General features: G+C 42.8%; 1 protein-coding gene across 2 annotated transcripts in view; it reads left to right on the forward strand.

The window, feature by feature from the left end:
* SANBR (SANT and BTB domain regulator of CSR) overlaps window positions 1–5,189 on the forward strand; it is a 40,937-nt gene extending 35,748 nt beyond the window's left edge. For both annotated transcript variants that reach the window (XM_067565205.1, XM_067565206.1), the window contains 3 exons: window positions 1,291–1,379; window positions 1,896–1,987; window positions 3,118–5,189. In XM_067565205.1, coding sequence (XP_067421306.1) covers window positions 1,291–1,379; window positions 1,896–1,987; window positions 3,118–3,154 — 218 coding nt within the window. In that variant the 3' untranslated portion in view covers window positions 3,155–5,189. The remainder of the gene's footprint in view (window positions 1–1,290; window positions 1,380–1,895; window positions 1,988–3,117) is intronic.
* Window positions 5,190–14,368: the final 9,179 nt, after the last annotated feature.

Below are 14,368 nucleotides of genomic sequence, written 5' to 3' on the forward strand. Positions count from 1 at the left end.
ATGAAATGTGGAAGAATATTACACATAATATCTCAAAACTGGATCTCAGCATGTACCCTGATTAATATTTATGCATAACATATATTAATATGTTGTTCAAAAATTGTGGTAAGTGCTAGAATTCAGTTGCAGCCAAGCTTTGTTATGCTACATAATAACTTTGAAGTCTTCCTGAACACACACAACGTTCATGCAGCAGGGGTGGTGCTCCAGGCAATGATGCCTCAGGATCAAATTAGCACTTGTCTCTTCTTTCCCACAAGAGGAAAATACCTTTTGTTACAGAGAAAAAATAAGAAGAAAACATTTTAATATCACCTCACATGATGAGAGACTGATGAATGCAAATGAGTAGTCTGGGTCCCCTGGCAGGAGTGATCTTTGCAAATGTGGAACTTTCTCCCAAGAGGAAAAGTTCCTTGGCTGTAGATTTGTGGGGTGTTTTTGGTTTTGTGGGTATGTTTTTTTTTTGCTCACGGTAACACTGTCAATGCCACCAGATTGATTTTTTGCAGGAGACCCACTCAATTGATCAGGAAGTTGACTGAATAAATCCACCCCTGCAAAAAGATTAATGCTGTGTTGATGGGAAGGCATTTCCCGTTGGCACAGTGTAGTGGGGACACCGCACTATTTAGAATTTAGGAAGTCCACGTAGCTTGCGTATCTCCTGTTGACTGCTGTCGAATTTTGCAGGCAGTGTAGACCAGACCTATTTAAATAGCAGCTGTTTGGAATGTTAGAGCAAGTCCTGGAGAGAGAGAGAGACTAGGGGGCAGATGATAAGCTGTTTATGTGCCCAGGCAGTTATCACATACCTGTGCAATTCATCATATGGATATTGCCTCCACATGTATGCTTTGTGTAGGCCTCTCTCCCTATCTCTCAATTTATTAAAAAGTAAGATGATATCATTCTGGGTTGTTTTTCCTCATTACTGTATAGAGTTGAAAGCTTTTGTCTCAGTAAACTACCCAGTTTCCTATGCTTTTTCCATTTCTTTCAGAAATCTGTGCTGCTTCAAAACCATTCTCTTAAATCTAGCAGTGCAGTGGATGCAAATAGATCCCTGCCCCTGCATGGAGTCCAGTTGAAGCTGCATTTCATTGCAGGATCAGGGCCTTACTTTCATAGGTGCTTGTGCTTTTCACATGAACCAAGAATAAAGTCACTAATTTCTCTGGAGAGAGGATTATTAATATATGCATAATCTCTTTCCTTATGATTATGACTCTTCATCTTGGTAGTAAGGAATATTTAGAATATTGATATTTCTTTTATTACCTGCAGATCAGCGAAGGATGTGTGAGATTACAGGGCACCTAATAAAAATGAGATTGGGAGACTTGGACCGGGTCAAGTCTAAGGAAGGCAAAGAAGTAAGACCTTATCTAATGGTAACATTAGTGTGATATTTTAGGTGGATCTCTTGAATTCATGCATTTTCAGTACAAGAAGATATAGGGTTTTTTTAGGTGTCTGGAAGATTTAAACTTTAAGATGAATTTGATCAGGTATTAATAGTTTAAAATGGATTTTTTTTTTTCCCCTAAAACTTTTGGTCAGAAAGTTTCAAAAGGTCACTGCTTCAAAAACTGTTGACCTGGAAAGTGGGATGGGTTTGAAGAGGCTCAGTATCAGGCACTGGGAGCGCAGCAAGATGCACAGTCTTGATGGCTCTTTCTTAATTGGAGCCAGAGCATGGCTAGTGTGCATGGCTGCAGTCTCATGTGCCTTCACAATAGGGCTCTGAAGGGATGCAGTATGGTCTGTGCCACATCCTTCTGGAAAAATTGCTTCTGCAAATATGAATCAATTATCTGAAAACTAGTAACTTTTAGAAAGTCACTGGTTAAACTGGAATAGCTACATGATTTGACTTCACTGTATTGCAGCATGCAGGTGGCATTTATTCTAGACTTGAAGCTCAGATAAAGGCCTCAGCGCAAGTCAGTGCTCGACAAAATAGCACAGAGAAAAATACAAGGTAAGTTGTTCAAATAGCAGAAAAAGTCAGGATGTGTCTTTGGTTGTTTTATTTTTAAAGCCTTCTCAAAGCCTTTGAAATCTCTCCCTTCACATCAGCACTCTTTCCAGTGTGTGAAGTGTATCTGGAAGTAAAAATCACTGTCACCCCACTAAACCTTGTAGTGGAGCTAGGAGAATGGAATCACACAAGCCAAGCTTGCAGGGCTGCAGTACGGCCCACCTCTGCAGCGTCTGGGTTAGAAGAGTGACTTCCCCACTGTAAACTCATCTGGAATTTTGGGTTTCTGGGTCAGTGTCAGCACAGATCTTTAGCCCCCTCCCCATCCAGTTCCAAAAATCACCACATCATTGGCCTATTCGGTGGTGTTCCAAAGCCCTCTCCTTATCACATGAGGATCGAGGGGGGGGGGGGAGGGGGGAGAGGGGGAATCACTGACAGGCTGACACCTGGTATGCCAGGGTTTAGTCTGGAACCAATGTTCTGCAAATAACTTGGTGCTCAAGTGGTGAATCTCAGAACTAGAGTTTTATAATGGAGCTGCTGATGACTCTTAATCAGATCCAGAGCATTCCTAGTGTGCAATGAGAACTGAAACACAATTGCATTTCATCCTGAAACCTGTAAGGAGTTCCTATAACTCTGAGTGTGCATCTGCATGCACACTCAGAATGTGGGTACTTCTGTGGGGCTTTCTGTGAAAAGCGGTATAGCACTGATAAATATTTACCTTTTTATACGAGGACACAACTGGGTGACAAGATGCCATGTATAAAGCAGGGGTATTTGCCAACCTTTTTATGCCTACCGAGGACACAACTGCCTTTTCGGCGGCACGGTTTTACAGTGTCCGCGGGGTGCCGTGGGCCACTAATCGCCTCCGAGCTCCCCCCACTGCCGACAAGATGCTGGATCATGGTTCCCCACCCCTGGAAAGGGACAATGACTAACAGTATAATGTACTGTTTCTCACTTGATGTACTTGAATGTTTAGGATTTTCACAAAAATCATAAAATGGTTTCGTACAAGCAGTGAACTATCAAACTGACTATTACAATTAGCAGCAATTAATCCTGTATAATGATAAAAGTGCCTCTACATGCATATGTACTGTTTGTTTTAAATCCAGGTCTAAATCTCGCTTTGGTCAAAGCCGTCCAACCTAATGAACCTCAGGAAGAAACCATAGCCAGAATACATTGCTGCTGCTTCCTGGAACTGTACTCCAAAATATGGAGAATGCATTCTACAAAAGCTTTTAAGTGACTTATTTATTATTTATTACTGTAAGCCATGTAAATTATTCTGCTACGATAAATGAATGCAAATCCAGAAAGGTTTAATACTTATTTTAATTGTAAATACAGTTTCTTAGATTTAATCTAATTGCTTTTTTAGGATATTGTGTTAAGCTACATAGAAAGCATTTTATAAACCTGTAGAGTTAAAATATTTGAAAATCCTTGCTTATTGAAGGGAGTGGTGCTTACAAACTACTTTAGGCCATCACTTTTAATTGCTAGACATTTGAAAACGAAGAAACTACTGAATTATGAGTGCAGTCAGCAATGTTAACATGCATCATCTAGTATTGTGATTTGAATTATACATCTTGGGCTGAGACTGGGGGTGGTGTTTATTTTGCTTAAACTGGTTTGACTGATGGAACTTTTGAAGTCCATGGAATGTCTCCTGATTTGACAAGGATATAAATGAAATCTGAATCAGGCCCTTAGACTTCCATCTCCATGTCAACACAACTCCCATGCTAAGGTGAGCATCAAGGGGGATTAGATGCTCAAAGATCACATGAAATTAACCTGTTTGAAGATATAACTTTGCATCTGCATGAAGCATTTGTTTTCTCAACTTTACTGCTTGGAAAACATCATTTTCATTCCCATTTTGCACCCAGCTCTTCTCCTGCACCATACAGTTCTTTGTTCGCTTTTGTTGTATGAGCTTTATAGGCATAGTAAAGCAGTTTCTTCCTTTAATGATACCAGTGCCACTGTAACTTTGCTAGCAGAGATGATGTAAGTTCTGTACCTTTTGAAATGAAAGGAAATCATTTTGAGGCATCTCGCCTATGTTAATCTGGGGCTGGAAGTATGTTCCTAGACCTGCCTGAATAATCCTGTTTGGCAATAGAATGCATTGATATGGTTCTACTGGAGCACTAGAGTACATGCTTGTTTATTGCACAATCCAGTAGTATCAGAATGGAACAACTTGCCTGGGAAAAAATCATGTTTATTCAAAGGAAATTGTAATAAAGCAGTATTTTGAAAACCACATTCTAATTTTTTAACTAGGCAAAAAAAAGCACTCAGGGAAAACTTATTCCAGACCATAATCATTCAATAAAACGTTTGGAAATAAGTTCAAGATCTCTGGGGGAGAAAGATCCTTCCTTAAAATGTATTGTCTCTATTTGCAGGACTTTATTTGCCTTGTTTCTAGAATTTTTCAAATAATTGAAATAGGAAATTAGGCATGGTGATTGATGCTTGAGAGAGGGTGCAGGTTGTTCATTAAAAATAAGCGTTAGCTCTGTTTACATGTGTTCCTCCAATTTAACATCAATCCAAAACTCATTGAAACCAACGGAAGGACTTCTATTGATTTTTAGTGACTTTTGGCGTGGGGTATGATTGGTGGGTCTTTTATTCATAAGAGACATGGCTTTATCAAAACCTATGGTTTGTTTGCAAAAGAAAAATCAGTTTTGTATTTTAGAAGTTGTGTTTATACTAAATATATGGAAAAACTCTTTTTTTAGAAAGTGGTTTGCAATTCATTGTGCAAAAATGTGTTGTTTACTAGTTTGTTTAGAGTCTGTCTAAAACTTTACATGTAAACTTTGCTAAGAAAGTTGCAAATTGAAGAGTGTGTGTGTGAGTGAAAGATTTCTTAGAACTACTGACTCGAAAAAGAGGAAAAAAGTCTCTCCAGGACAGGGAAGTCTAATGGTTTGGTTTATGTCAAGATGTCACTTTTACATGCCGGTATCCTTTGTAATATTCTAGTCAAAATGTGCTTTCTTTTTTATAAACCTATGTCTAATATATGTAGTGGAAGTGCAATTCATATTTTATTAAGTATTAATATTTTCTTTGACATTCAATTAATTTTTATCCTGTATTAACTTTGAAGTCATGTCTCAGTTTCACTAAAATAAATGTTACTGATTTAAAAACAGTTTTTAGTAGACTTAGAGCCAAATTTATATAGTTGAAAATGTTTGTTTCAGATCATAATTCTTGCATATCACTGTCCTTTCCTCAAAAATGTGTAGATTCTGTCTGTCTCCCCTTATTCTTTAAAATAGCTATATAGCCCTTCTTGAAGCATTATGGTAGACTCCCTATCCAAGTCCTGAGAGCAGAAGAAAAATGAATGAACTTTAGCACACATGCAGTTAAAAATAAATCTTGCTGTATAAGAATTGTTCAGCTCCATGGGCCAGATCAAAAGCCCATTGAAATGAAGTCCATGGATGCCTTTCCATTTAACAGGCTTTCAGTTAGGACCCACTGAGCCTTATGGGAATGACTAAAAAGTGCAAATGTCAAACCAAACTACACACACAAACATCCTCAACTTCACCCTTTAGTTAAAAATGCTAATCATGTTAGCAAATGATCTCTTAGTGATGGGAAATGGGCAAACAGCTTAATAGTGGAGCATAGAGCAGCAGCTCTGACACATTTGTATTGTAATTTGCTGGTTCCAATCCTTTCTCTTAGGAGCCTCAGAGGGTTGTGAGGGATCACTGCTCCTTCACCTCAGGCACTTGTTTGCAGAGTTGCACAAGGCTCTGCTGTCTCCTACTACAAAAAGTATGCAAAACTGGTAGGAGAGATAGATATCATGGATATCAGTGCTAGCAGTATACAGCTCTGTTCTTCTTTGAGTGATTGCTCATGTGCATTCCATTCTCAGGGTGCACCTATCCTGAGCACAGTCACCAGAAATTTTTCCCTCAGTGGTGCCTGTTGGGGCAGCTTCAGTGTCCTCTGACAGCGCTGGTATAAAGGGCCCAGCTAATCTGTGCCCCCTCAGTTCCTTTTTACTGCCCGTGACAGTTGCTGGAACTGCTCTCCGCTTTTGCATGTTCTCTTAGTGATTGTTGTTTTTTCCTTTCTTTACAGAGTTGGTCTATGTCTACACTACAGACCTTGCAGTGGCACAGCTGTGCTGCAATAAGGTCTCATGTAGCCGTTCTGTGTTGTCAGGAGAGAACTTTCCTGCCAGCATAATTAAACCACCCCCAACGAGTAGTGGTAGCTATGTGGGTGGGAAAGCGTCTCCTGCTGAGATGGCACTGTCCACATGGATGCTTTTGTTGGTGAAACTTATGTCTGTCAGGGATGTTTTGACTACAATCCTGCTTCTGTTGCACCTGGAGTTTGATGTCCATGGTTGGTTGCTCTGCCTGAACCTGAGCTCCCTTCGTCTACTGGCCTGGAAGCTCCAGGGCTAAATCCCAGAGAGCAAGCTTGCTCAGAGCATGTTTGCTAGATCCTACTATTCTCTATTTGGGTGTTCCAACACGGAGTCTCGCCCATGCATTCGTCCGTATGAGACATACTTGAGTATTTATTGCAAGGCTTAGCAATCTTCTCTTTCAAGGTTCACCTTGCAGCAATATCAGCTTTCCACCCTCAGGTAGATAACTGGGGAAAGAAAAAAAAAAAATGGACCAAATGACATCTGTCCAATTCCTCAAAGGCCTAGAAATGTTATACCACTGGGACGTGAACTTGGTCTTATCAAAGCTTATGCGACCACCATTTGAACCTTTTGGCAATGTGTACTCCTTATTATACCTCTCCTGAAAGTGGCCATCACTTCAGCCAGAAGGATCTTGGAGGTCTGTGCCCTTACATCAGAATCTCTGTACACAGTCTTCTTTAAAGATAAGGTGTATTTACATCCTCACCCCAGTTTCCTCCTGAAAGTATTGTGAAACCATTCAGTCAACACCCCTCTCTTCTACCCCAAGCAAACAGGAATGAATGTCTTCACTCAGTGGATGTTAGACTAGCCCTAGCTTTCTACACAGCAATAAACTATTCTGAAGATCCACACAACTGTTCATAGATGTAGCTGACAGGATGAAGAGTCTCCCAATCTCTTAAGGCAGTTTTGTCCTGGCTTACTACAGGTATTAGCACTTGTTGTAATCAGGCACGTGTTTTTCCGCCAGCTCACCTGACTGCTCGTTCCACAACTTTGCAAGCATGCTCAGCAGCATTCCTCCTGCATATCCCTGTTCATGACATTGGTAAAGCAGCCACTGGTCATTGGTGCACATATTCTCCCATTATGCCATCACTCAGCATTCTAGAGATGATGCCAAATTTGGTTGAGCGGGGAGGGGGGGGGTGTGGGTGTGTGAGAGAGAGAGAGAGAGAACTCTGATCCCTCCGCCTATTCAACTACTTGCTAATCACCTACCCTGCTAAGAGTGGGCCCCTCTCAAACGGGGCAGCACTGTCACAGGTTTGAGGTGGGACTGATACCCTGCAAAGGAATGCAGAGCAACTAAGGAGGATGCCCACTCGTCCCCCCGTGGCATCATTCTTAACAAAACACAGGCAGGAGACACAAAAGCAGATGTCCATAGAGCTTACGTCGGATCCGACTGCCAGCTCTGGAATCATCTGCTTAAAGAAAAGATTTGGAAAAGAGAATTTGTGGATTTATTTATCTTGCTTTTCAGGGAAGAGCAGAGAGGAAGGGGGCAAAACACAAAAACGAGGACCATCTCCTGCAGACCTAAGTTGCCTCAAACTCTTGAGAACTAGTCCATGGCTTTTCACATTTATGTGGATATAATATGTGTGAGGAGCCCCAGGAGATGTATTTCCTTGTTTAAGTATAAGGACTTAATAGTGGGGGCTTATGGTACATATGTGGGGAAGGAGGAGGGTAGTAAACTGGTTAAGGTATGACAGAGAAGTTAGGCCAAGGACAGCAGAGGAGCATGATTTACATTGGGGTAAAGTGGACCAGGAGCGTTGCTGGAGAGTTTGACTTCTTATCACCTCACCCAGCTGGCATTCACAGAGAGCGAGTTGCCAGTGTCAAAACCTCAACTTCAACATGCAGATATAAAAGCCAATGTGTGCTTTGCATTTAACAATGGGAAATGTTTTTGTTCCCCATGCAGGTACAAACAGTGCTGTAGGAGGTGCAGGGCTCAGCATAGTGTACTCTCCTGTTTGGAAGGGAAAAGGGTGTTTCAACAGGACAGTAGAAAAGGGGGTACACAAGGTATCCGTGCTTAAGGAGATGCTATAAGGGGAGGCAATAACTATGGAACAGCCTCCTCCTTCAATTTAAGATGCAGGTTTTATGGAACTAGGAAAACAAATGCTAATTATTTATGGAATGGATTTTTGGCCAGTTCTCAAATCCCTTATGGCAGGAAACCCCACTTCTGGCAGAGAACTTGAAATCCATTAAAGGCTTTGAGCAGAGACAGTGGCAGGCCCATTCTGATGTATTCCAATGCCAGATTTGCACATATCCCCCCAGGATGTGGTGCCAAAGAAAGCAAAGTAGGGAATACAGGTTGATTCATCACCTGTCCTACCCCCAGGGCTCATTGTACATGACCATATTAACCCCCAGCTGTGTTACATGAGATATTCATTATCTGATGCTGTGGTAGCTCTGGTTAGGGAGTGTGGCCGTGGGTGCTGTTGGCAAAATGCTACATCAAGTCTGCATTCCAGTTGCTTCCTGTGCATCCCAATTTGAATTTCAGTTTGCGGGCCAGTACTATTTTGATAAAGCCATGCACATGGAGTGCTCAGTGTCATGTGCTGCTTTTGAATGATTCAATACTCCACGTTGGAGTGGCCAATTGTGTACCATGTGAGGCAAGCCAGTCTCACACTCTAGCTCAACAACTTCTTTGTAGGAAGGGTAGGGACAGGCAACTCTGAGTACATGCTTCAGGCATTTCGGAACCTAGCTAAGCACCTCAGGCTCCCCCTCGCCAAGGAAAAAACAGAAGGCCCTGCCCAAAGTTTAACATACCTGAGCATGGAACTGGATGCAGTTCGGGGTGTTTCTAGGTTGCCTACAGAACAGTTGGAATCAGTCAGGAAACTGATACCGGCTCTCAAAGGGGCAAAGAACATTTCTCTGAAGGAACAATGCATGGTGATGGGGCACCTAAACATTGCATGGTGGTTAGTGGCTCCTGGTCAGGCATTTTGTGACTGTCTGGTATCTGCTTCCTCTGGCGTGTGAAAACCCCACCACTTTATCAGAATGACAAGGGGAATGAAAGAAGACTTTAAAATGCAACAAAAAATTCCTGAAAGAGTTTAATGTGGTTTCAGTGTGGCATTCACATGGGTGGCTCAAAACTGAGCTGCGAGTACAGTCAGACCACTCAGGAGGCATAGGTTTTGGGCTCTACTTAGGAAAGGTGCACAAAAGTGGCCAGAAAGTTGGGTGGTTCCCAGTATTGCAGGGGATATCACCTTCCTTGAGCGTTTTCCTGTATTGATGGCAGTCACTATTTGGGAAACGAACTTTCAGAATAAAAAAGTCCATTTCTGGTGTGACAACCAGTCTGTGGTCCACCTTGTAAGCAGGCAGTTGGCTAAGAGTGTTTGAGTAATGAGGCTGGCGAGGCCCTTCGTTTTACATTACTTGCAGTTTAGCATCCTTTTTTGTGCAATGCATTCCTGGGAGTGGATAATGGTGTTGCCAACACTCTATCTTGATTTCAGGACAACCAATTCCGGGAACTCGCCCTGCTGGCCAACATGGCTCTGCAGGAGTTCTGTCTTGGAACCTTGGCTCAAGACAGTTGTGGGACTAGTAGAGGACTCTGTTGCTCTGTGAACACTACAGGCCTATAAGGCCAGCCTTTTAGAGTTCAGGAAATTTTGGGCACAAGAAGGGCTTCACCATGGGGGCCCATGCTACACACCAGGTGGTGCTATATGAGGTGTCTTTGACCCATCGTGGTTTGTCTGTCTCCACTATCTCTGGCCAGTTAATAGGCCTGTCATGCTGCAGTAAGTTGGTGGGTTTCTCAAACTCTGTGGGCGTTTTATGGTGTGGAAACTCTTAGAAGGATGGTTGGGGAGAGGAGGTCACCAGAGGAACGACAGATTACCCCTAACACTGAAAACCCTGACAGGATTAGGACAGGCTCTGCCCTGGGTCTGCAACTGTGAGAAAGAGGCCATTTTATTTAAGGCAGCATTTGTCGTTGCCTTCTTTGCTGCTTTTAGAGTGAGTGAGCCGGTGTCTATGGCAGTTCCGAACAGGTCTCAGCGTGTGTTAAATATAATAGACGTACAACTATCTGCAGTAGCATTGTCCCTGCACTTAAGGTACTTGAGAAAAGACCAGAAGGGAAAGGGGGCTTATGTGGTGTTGAAGGAATGTGCAGATGGACACGTGTGCCCAGTAAAGGCAATAAGAGTCTTTCTAAAAATTTGGAGCCTGCAGCCAGGACCGCTCTTCAGACGTGGTATGGCAGCTATCTGACAAAGTACCAATTCAGCGCAGTATTGAGAAAAATCTTGTGCCACTGTGGTCTTGACCCCCCCAAAATTGGTACTCATTCTTTTTAGATTGGGGCAGTGGCTGCAGGGAGTTTTGATCCAGGACAGGTGCAGGAAATAGGACTCTGGAAATTGAGGTGTTACAGGACTTACGTCCGCACCAAGGAAAAGATGATGGGGAACAGCAAAATGTAACTAATCCAATGTGCTTGTTTGGTTTCAGGAGCTACACAGAGCATATGCAGTATCTGGATTTGCGGGCACTCTACAGAGCATTGAGATCAGTTTATGCCACTTCTGCGCTCACTGACCAGCAATACGCACCCACCTCACGTCCTGGTTAGTCATCTCAGAGAGAATGATTTTAGGGACTGTACAGGAGTTAACTTAAGGGATACAATCCAGAGAGATGTTAGCTTAATTAGGCAATCATGGCCGGAGGTGAGGCTAGTATGGTTGGAAATGCTTGCAAGGCAGGTCTGGTGAGGAGTTGCAGACCCGCATGGTGAGGAGTTGCAGACCCCGCATGCGTTCACAAGGCTAGAAAAAAGGTGAATAGAGAGGTCACCGGGATGTTTCTGGACACGGGGTGGGGGTGGGGTGGGGTGGGGTGGGGAAGTGTTCAGTGACACAACATAGGGAAGTCCATTACAATCAGCTGGAAGTTTTCAGAGATGATGGTGTACAATTGTTGGAGATGCTGACATTTTTCAAAAGTGGACTTTCCTTTTTAATCCCAGAGCTGGTTCCTCCAGCTCAGGATTGAGGTAGATGGGTGGGGTAGTGGGGAGCTGTGTACGCTACTAGTGCAATGCAGTACCTGCTCCATGGACAAACAGAGGTCTCCAATCCTCAGCTCACTCAGTCTGGCACCTTTTACATGCATAAAATTCACCTTACAAACAAAAAAAGAAAGAGTGCTAAGTGCTAAGCAGCTGGGCAAGATTGAAGTTTGCCTGGTGAGTGTATGGAGATGGTAAAGCTTACGTTTACTGTGCCAACCCTTGGGTCTTGTTCACAGCAATGTGGTTACCTGTCACACAGCTTCCTGCAGCTCTTTTCCTACAAGAGAATTTGTCTGCTGTCTGATTTTTAAACAGTTACAGAGGCTGCTCTAGCAGCCTAGTGGGCGTGCAATGCTCTGCTATGCAGGAGGCCCACGTTTGGCTCTTGGGCTCCCGCAGGCTGGGAGCACAGTGGAGACAGCTCACTCTGTCCACATATGGAGAAAGCTCAAGTTAGGGGCCTGATTCAAAACCCATTGCACACAGTGAAAACACTCCCATTCTCTACAGTGGGCTTGGAAAGAGGCCCAGTATCTCAAGAGGGTCACTTCCAGTTTTCTTGCTACAGAAGGGGCCATTTTAAAGCATAGTGGTCCAGTGAAAGAAAAGGGAAAAAAAGGGAGGCCCTTGGACTCTGTGTTTCATAAGATTTTTTTAAAGGAAAGTGGCAGTCCTCACGGAAGCTTCTTCCCATCTGTAATGTCTGATATATTTTGGCATAACTGAGGGGACACCCAGAATTACACCAGGGCTGGATCAGCTCTTCAGCTTGGATTTATTTGTGCCAGCCAATAGCATCCTGCTTGCATTCCAGTGGCCCCGCCAGCTTACCACAGCGCTTCCTCAATTGATGCTGCCAGTGGAGTGCTTGAATTAAAGACCTCAACTGACAGAGAGAATTGCTCCTTCCTTACCGTTGGGATTAAGGTAATGATTATCTTACAGCAGAGCATGTTGAACACTAGAGTCTGATTTTATAAAATAAAATTGGCAGCTGTTGTTGTTGTTACTGTTATTATTAATAATCAGCAGCATTAATTTGCATTATAGCAGTGCCAAGAGGACCAGTCAGGATTGGGGCCCCATTGTGCTGGGTACTATAAAACACAGAATAAAAGACAATTCCTGCCCCAAACAACTATATATTTTGCCATGTTGTTCCATCACTTAAACTGGAGTTGGTGAATATTATCAGTCTATGGAATGTATGGAATTACACTCTGTTTTCTAGGCTACTCAGCAGGACAATGATCTTAAAACAGCTGACACAATAGTGTTGGTTACTATACAAGATGTGAATGTCAATCCTTCAGAATTTCCACAATCAAGTTATATGGTCTCAGTTCCAGAAAACTCCCCAGACGGGACAATAGTGCGGCAATTAACCGCCACTAACAAAGATGAGGTAAAATGTCTGTGTGACAGCTGCACATTACCTCTACATTACACAGTTATAGTGTATAATCATAAAATGCATCCTGGACTTATTTAAATTACCCAAATGTATTTAACCAAAACAGACACTGAATCTCATGATCCAAGGTCCTTAAAACTGTTTTGTACATCAGTTAAAATGGGAGGAAATATATTTTAGCCTTTGTGAGGAAATGCATTGCCTTGGGAAATCTCTTAATTTCAAATAGATATAAGAGGGTGATAATGTATTTATTTATTTGTATTGCAGTAGCACCTAGAAGCCCTAATCATGGACCAAGACTCCATTGTGCTAGATGCTGAACCAACACAGAACAAAAAGATGGTCCCTCCAACCAGGGGCTTACATTCCAAGTATAAAATAAGAGACAACAGATAGATATAGACAGACAGGGGAGTACAAGTAAACAGTGAGACAATAGTATAACAATAATGATATTTATAAAGCCACCCCAGGCAAGATGCTTAGAGCACTGTACAAAAATCATAATAAGAATACATTATAAAAGTTTTTAAAAAGACAAAAATAACAGTAGCAAGGATCTTCCATTCGATATGCGCTGTACCTATGCACACAGAGTGTACACTTTACCAGTACACTAACAGAATAACAGCTGGTTGTTGCTATTTTAGGACAATGTTTAAAGTCCGTTCCTTTAAGATTCAAGGCGGTGTAAAACATAAGGCACTGCAAATTTCAGTCAGAGCAGATACTCATCATTTCTATTCCTATTCCTTGAAAAAGGGCCCATCTACTGTACCAATTGCATGTGACTTATGCAGGCAAAACTCCCACTAAGAGTTTGCCTGAATGCAATTTTCCTAAAAGTAGTGGGCAAATGATGGCTGCTGTAATGTGGGTACATAGGAAGTCCCTTCAAGCACTAGTTTTCCCAGCTGTGAGTGCACATGGGGCTCTCTAACCACCACCAGCCTTAGGTGGGGCATGTCTAGGCAGGTCGGAGGCCATGGCCCCAACCCCTACTCACTAAATGTGTTTCACTTGGGAAAGGACTGTCTATATTTATTGAATAGGTATATCAAGTCTCACTACCCAGCACACTGTCACCCGGCACCTGTATGAGGATCCACAGAAAGATACAGTGACTCTGATTTCACACGGTTACAGCTTCTTTACATCTGTCCTGCCATCTCCTCACTGGGGGATTTCCCAAGTTCAGGAGGGTTCCCCTGGAGAAAAAAGGAAAGTGTATTGACACCACTATGCTGCCCTTTCTTGCAGCCCCTGGTGTAGGGGCATGCTAGAGGAAAGAGGGCGCGTGACCAGAGTGCACTCCACTCCATGTATTCCAGGTTATACTATACACTATACATAGGTTATACACTATAATCCAATGGGGACCATTGCAACGAGGGCATAAGTTTGATCTGCTCCTGAGGCTGTTCTATCTTGTACCAGATGCTGAACTGACCCTTAGTACCCTAGAATCTCAGGGGTGCATAGGGATTCCTGAGTTACGCCGCTCAAAATCTGGGCCACTGCCCCCCAACCCTGCTGCGTTGGTGGTGCATTTCTTCCCCATCTCTAGTGCAACTCACCATTGGAGAAGCATAATTAAAGCCAAAATGTTTAAGCTGCCAGGTTCTGCTAATTGTT

This window comes from Emydura macquarii, unplaced genomic scaffold (genome assembly GCF_026122565.2).
Source record: "Emydura macquarii macquarii isolate MOO-44397 ecotype Brisbane River unplaced genomic scaffold, CSIRO-AGI_Emac_v2 contig_2676, whole genome shotgun sequence".
NCBI classification, from domain to species: Eukaryota; Metazoa; Chordata; order Testudines; family Chelidae; genus Emydura; species Emydura macquarii.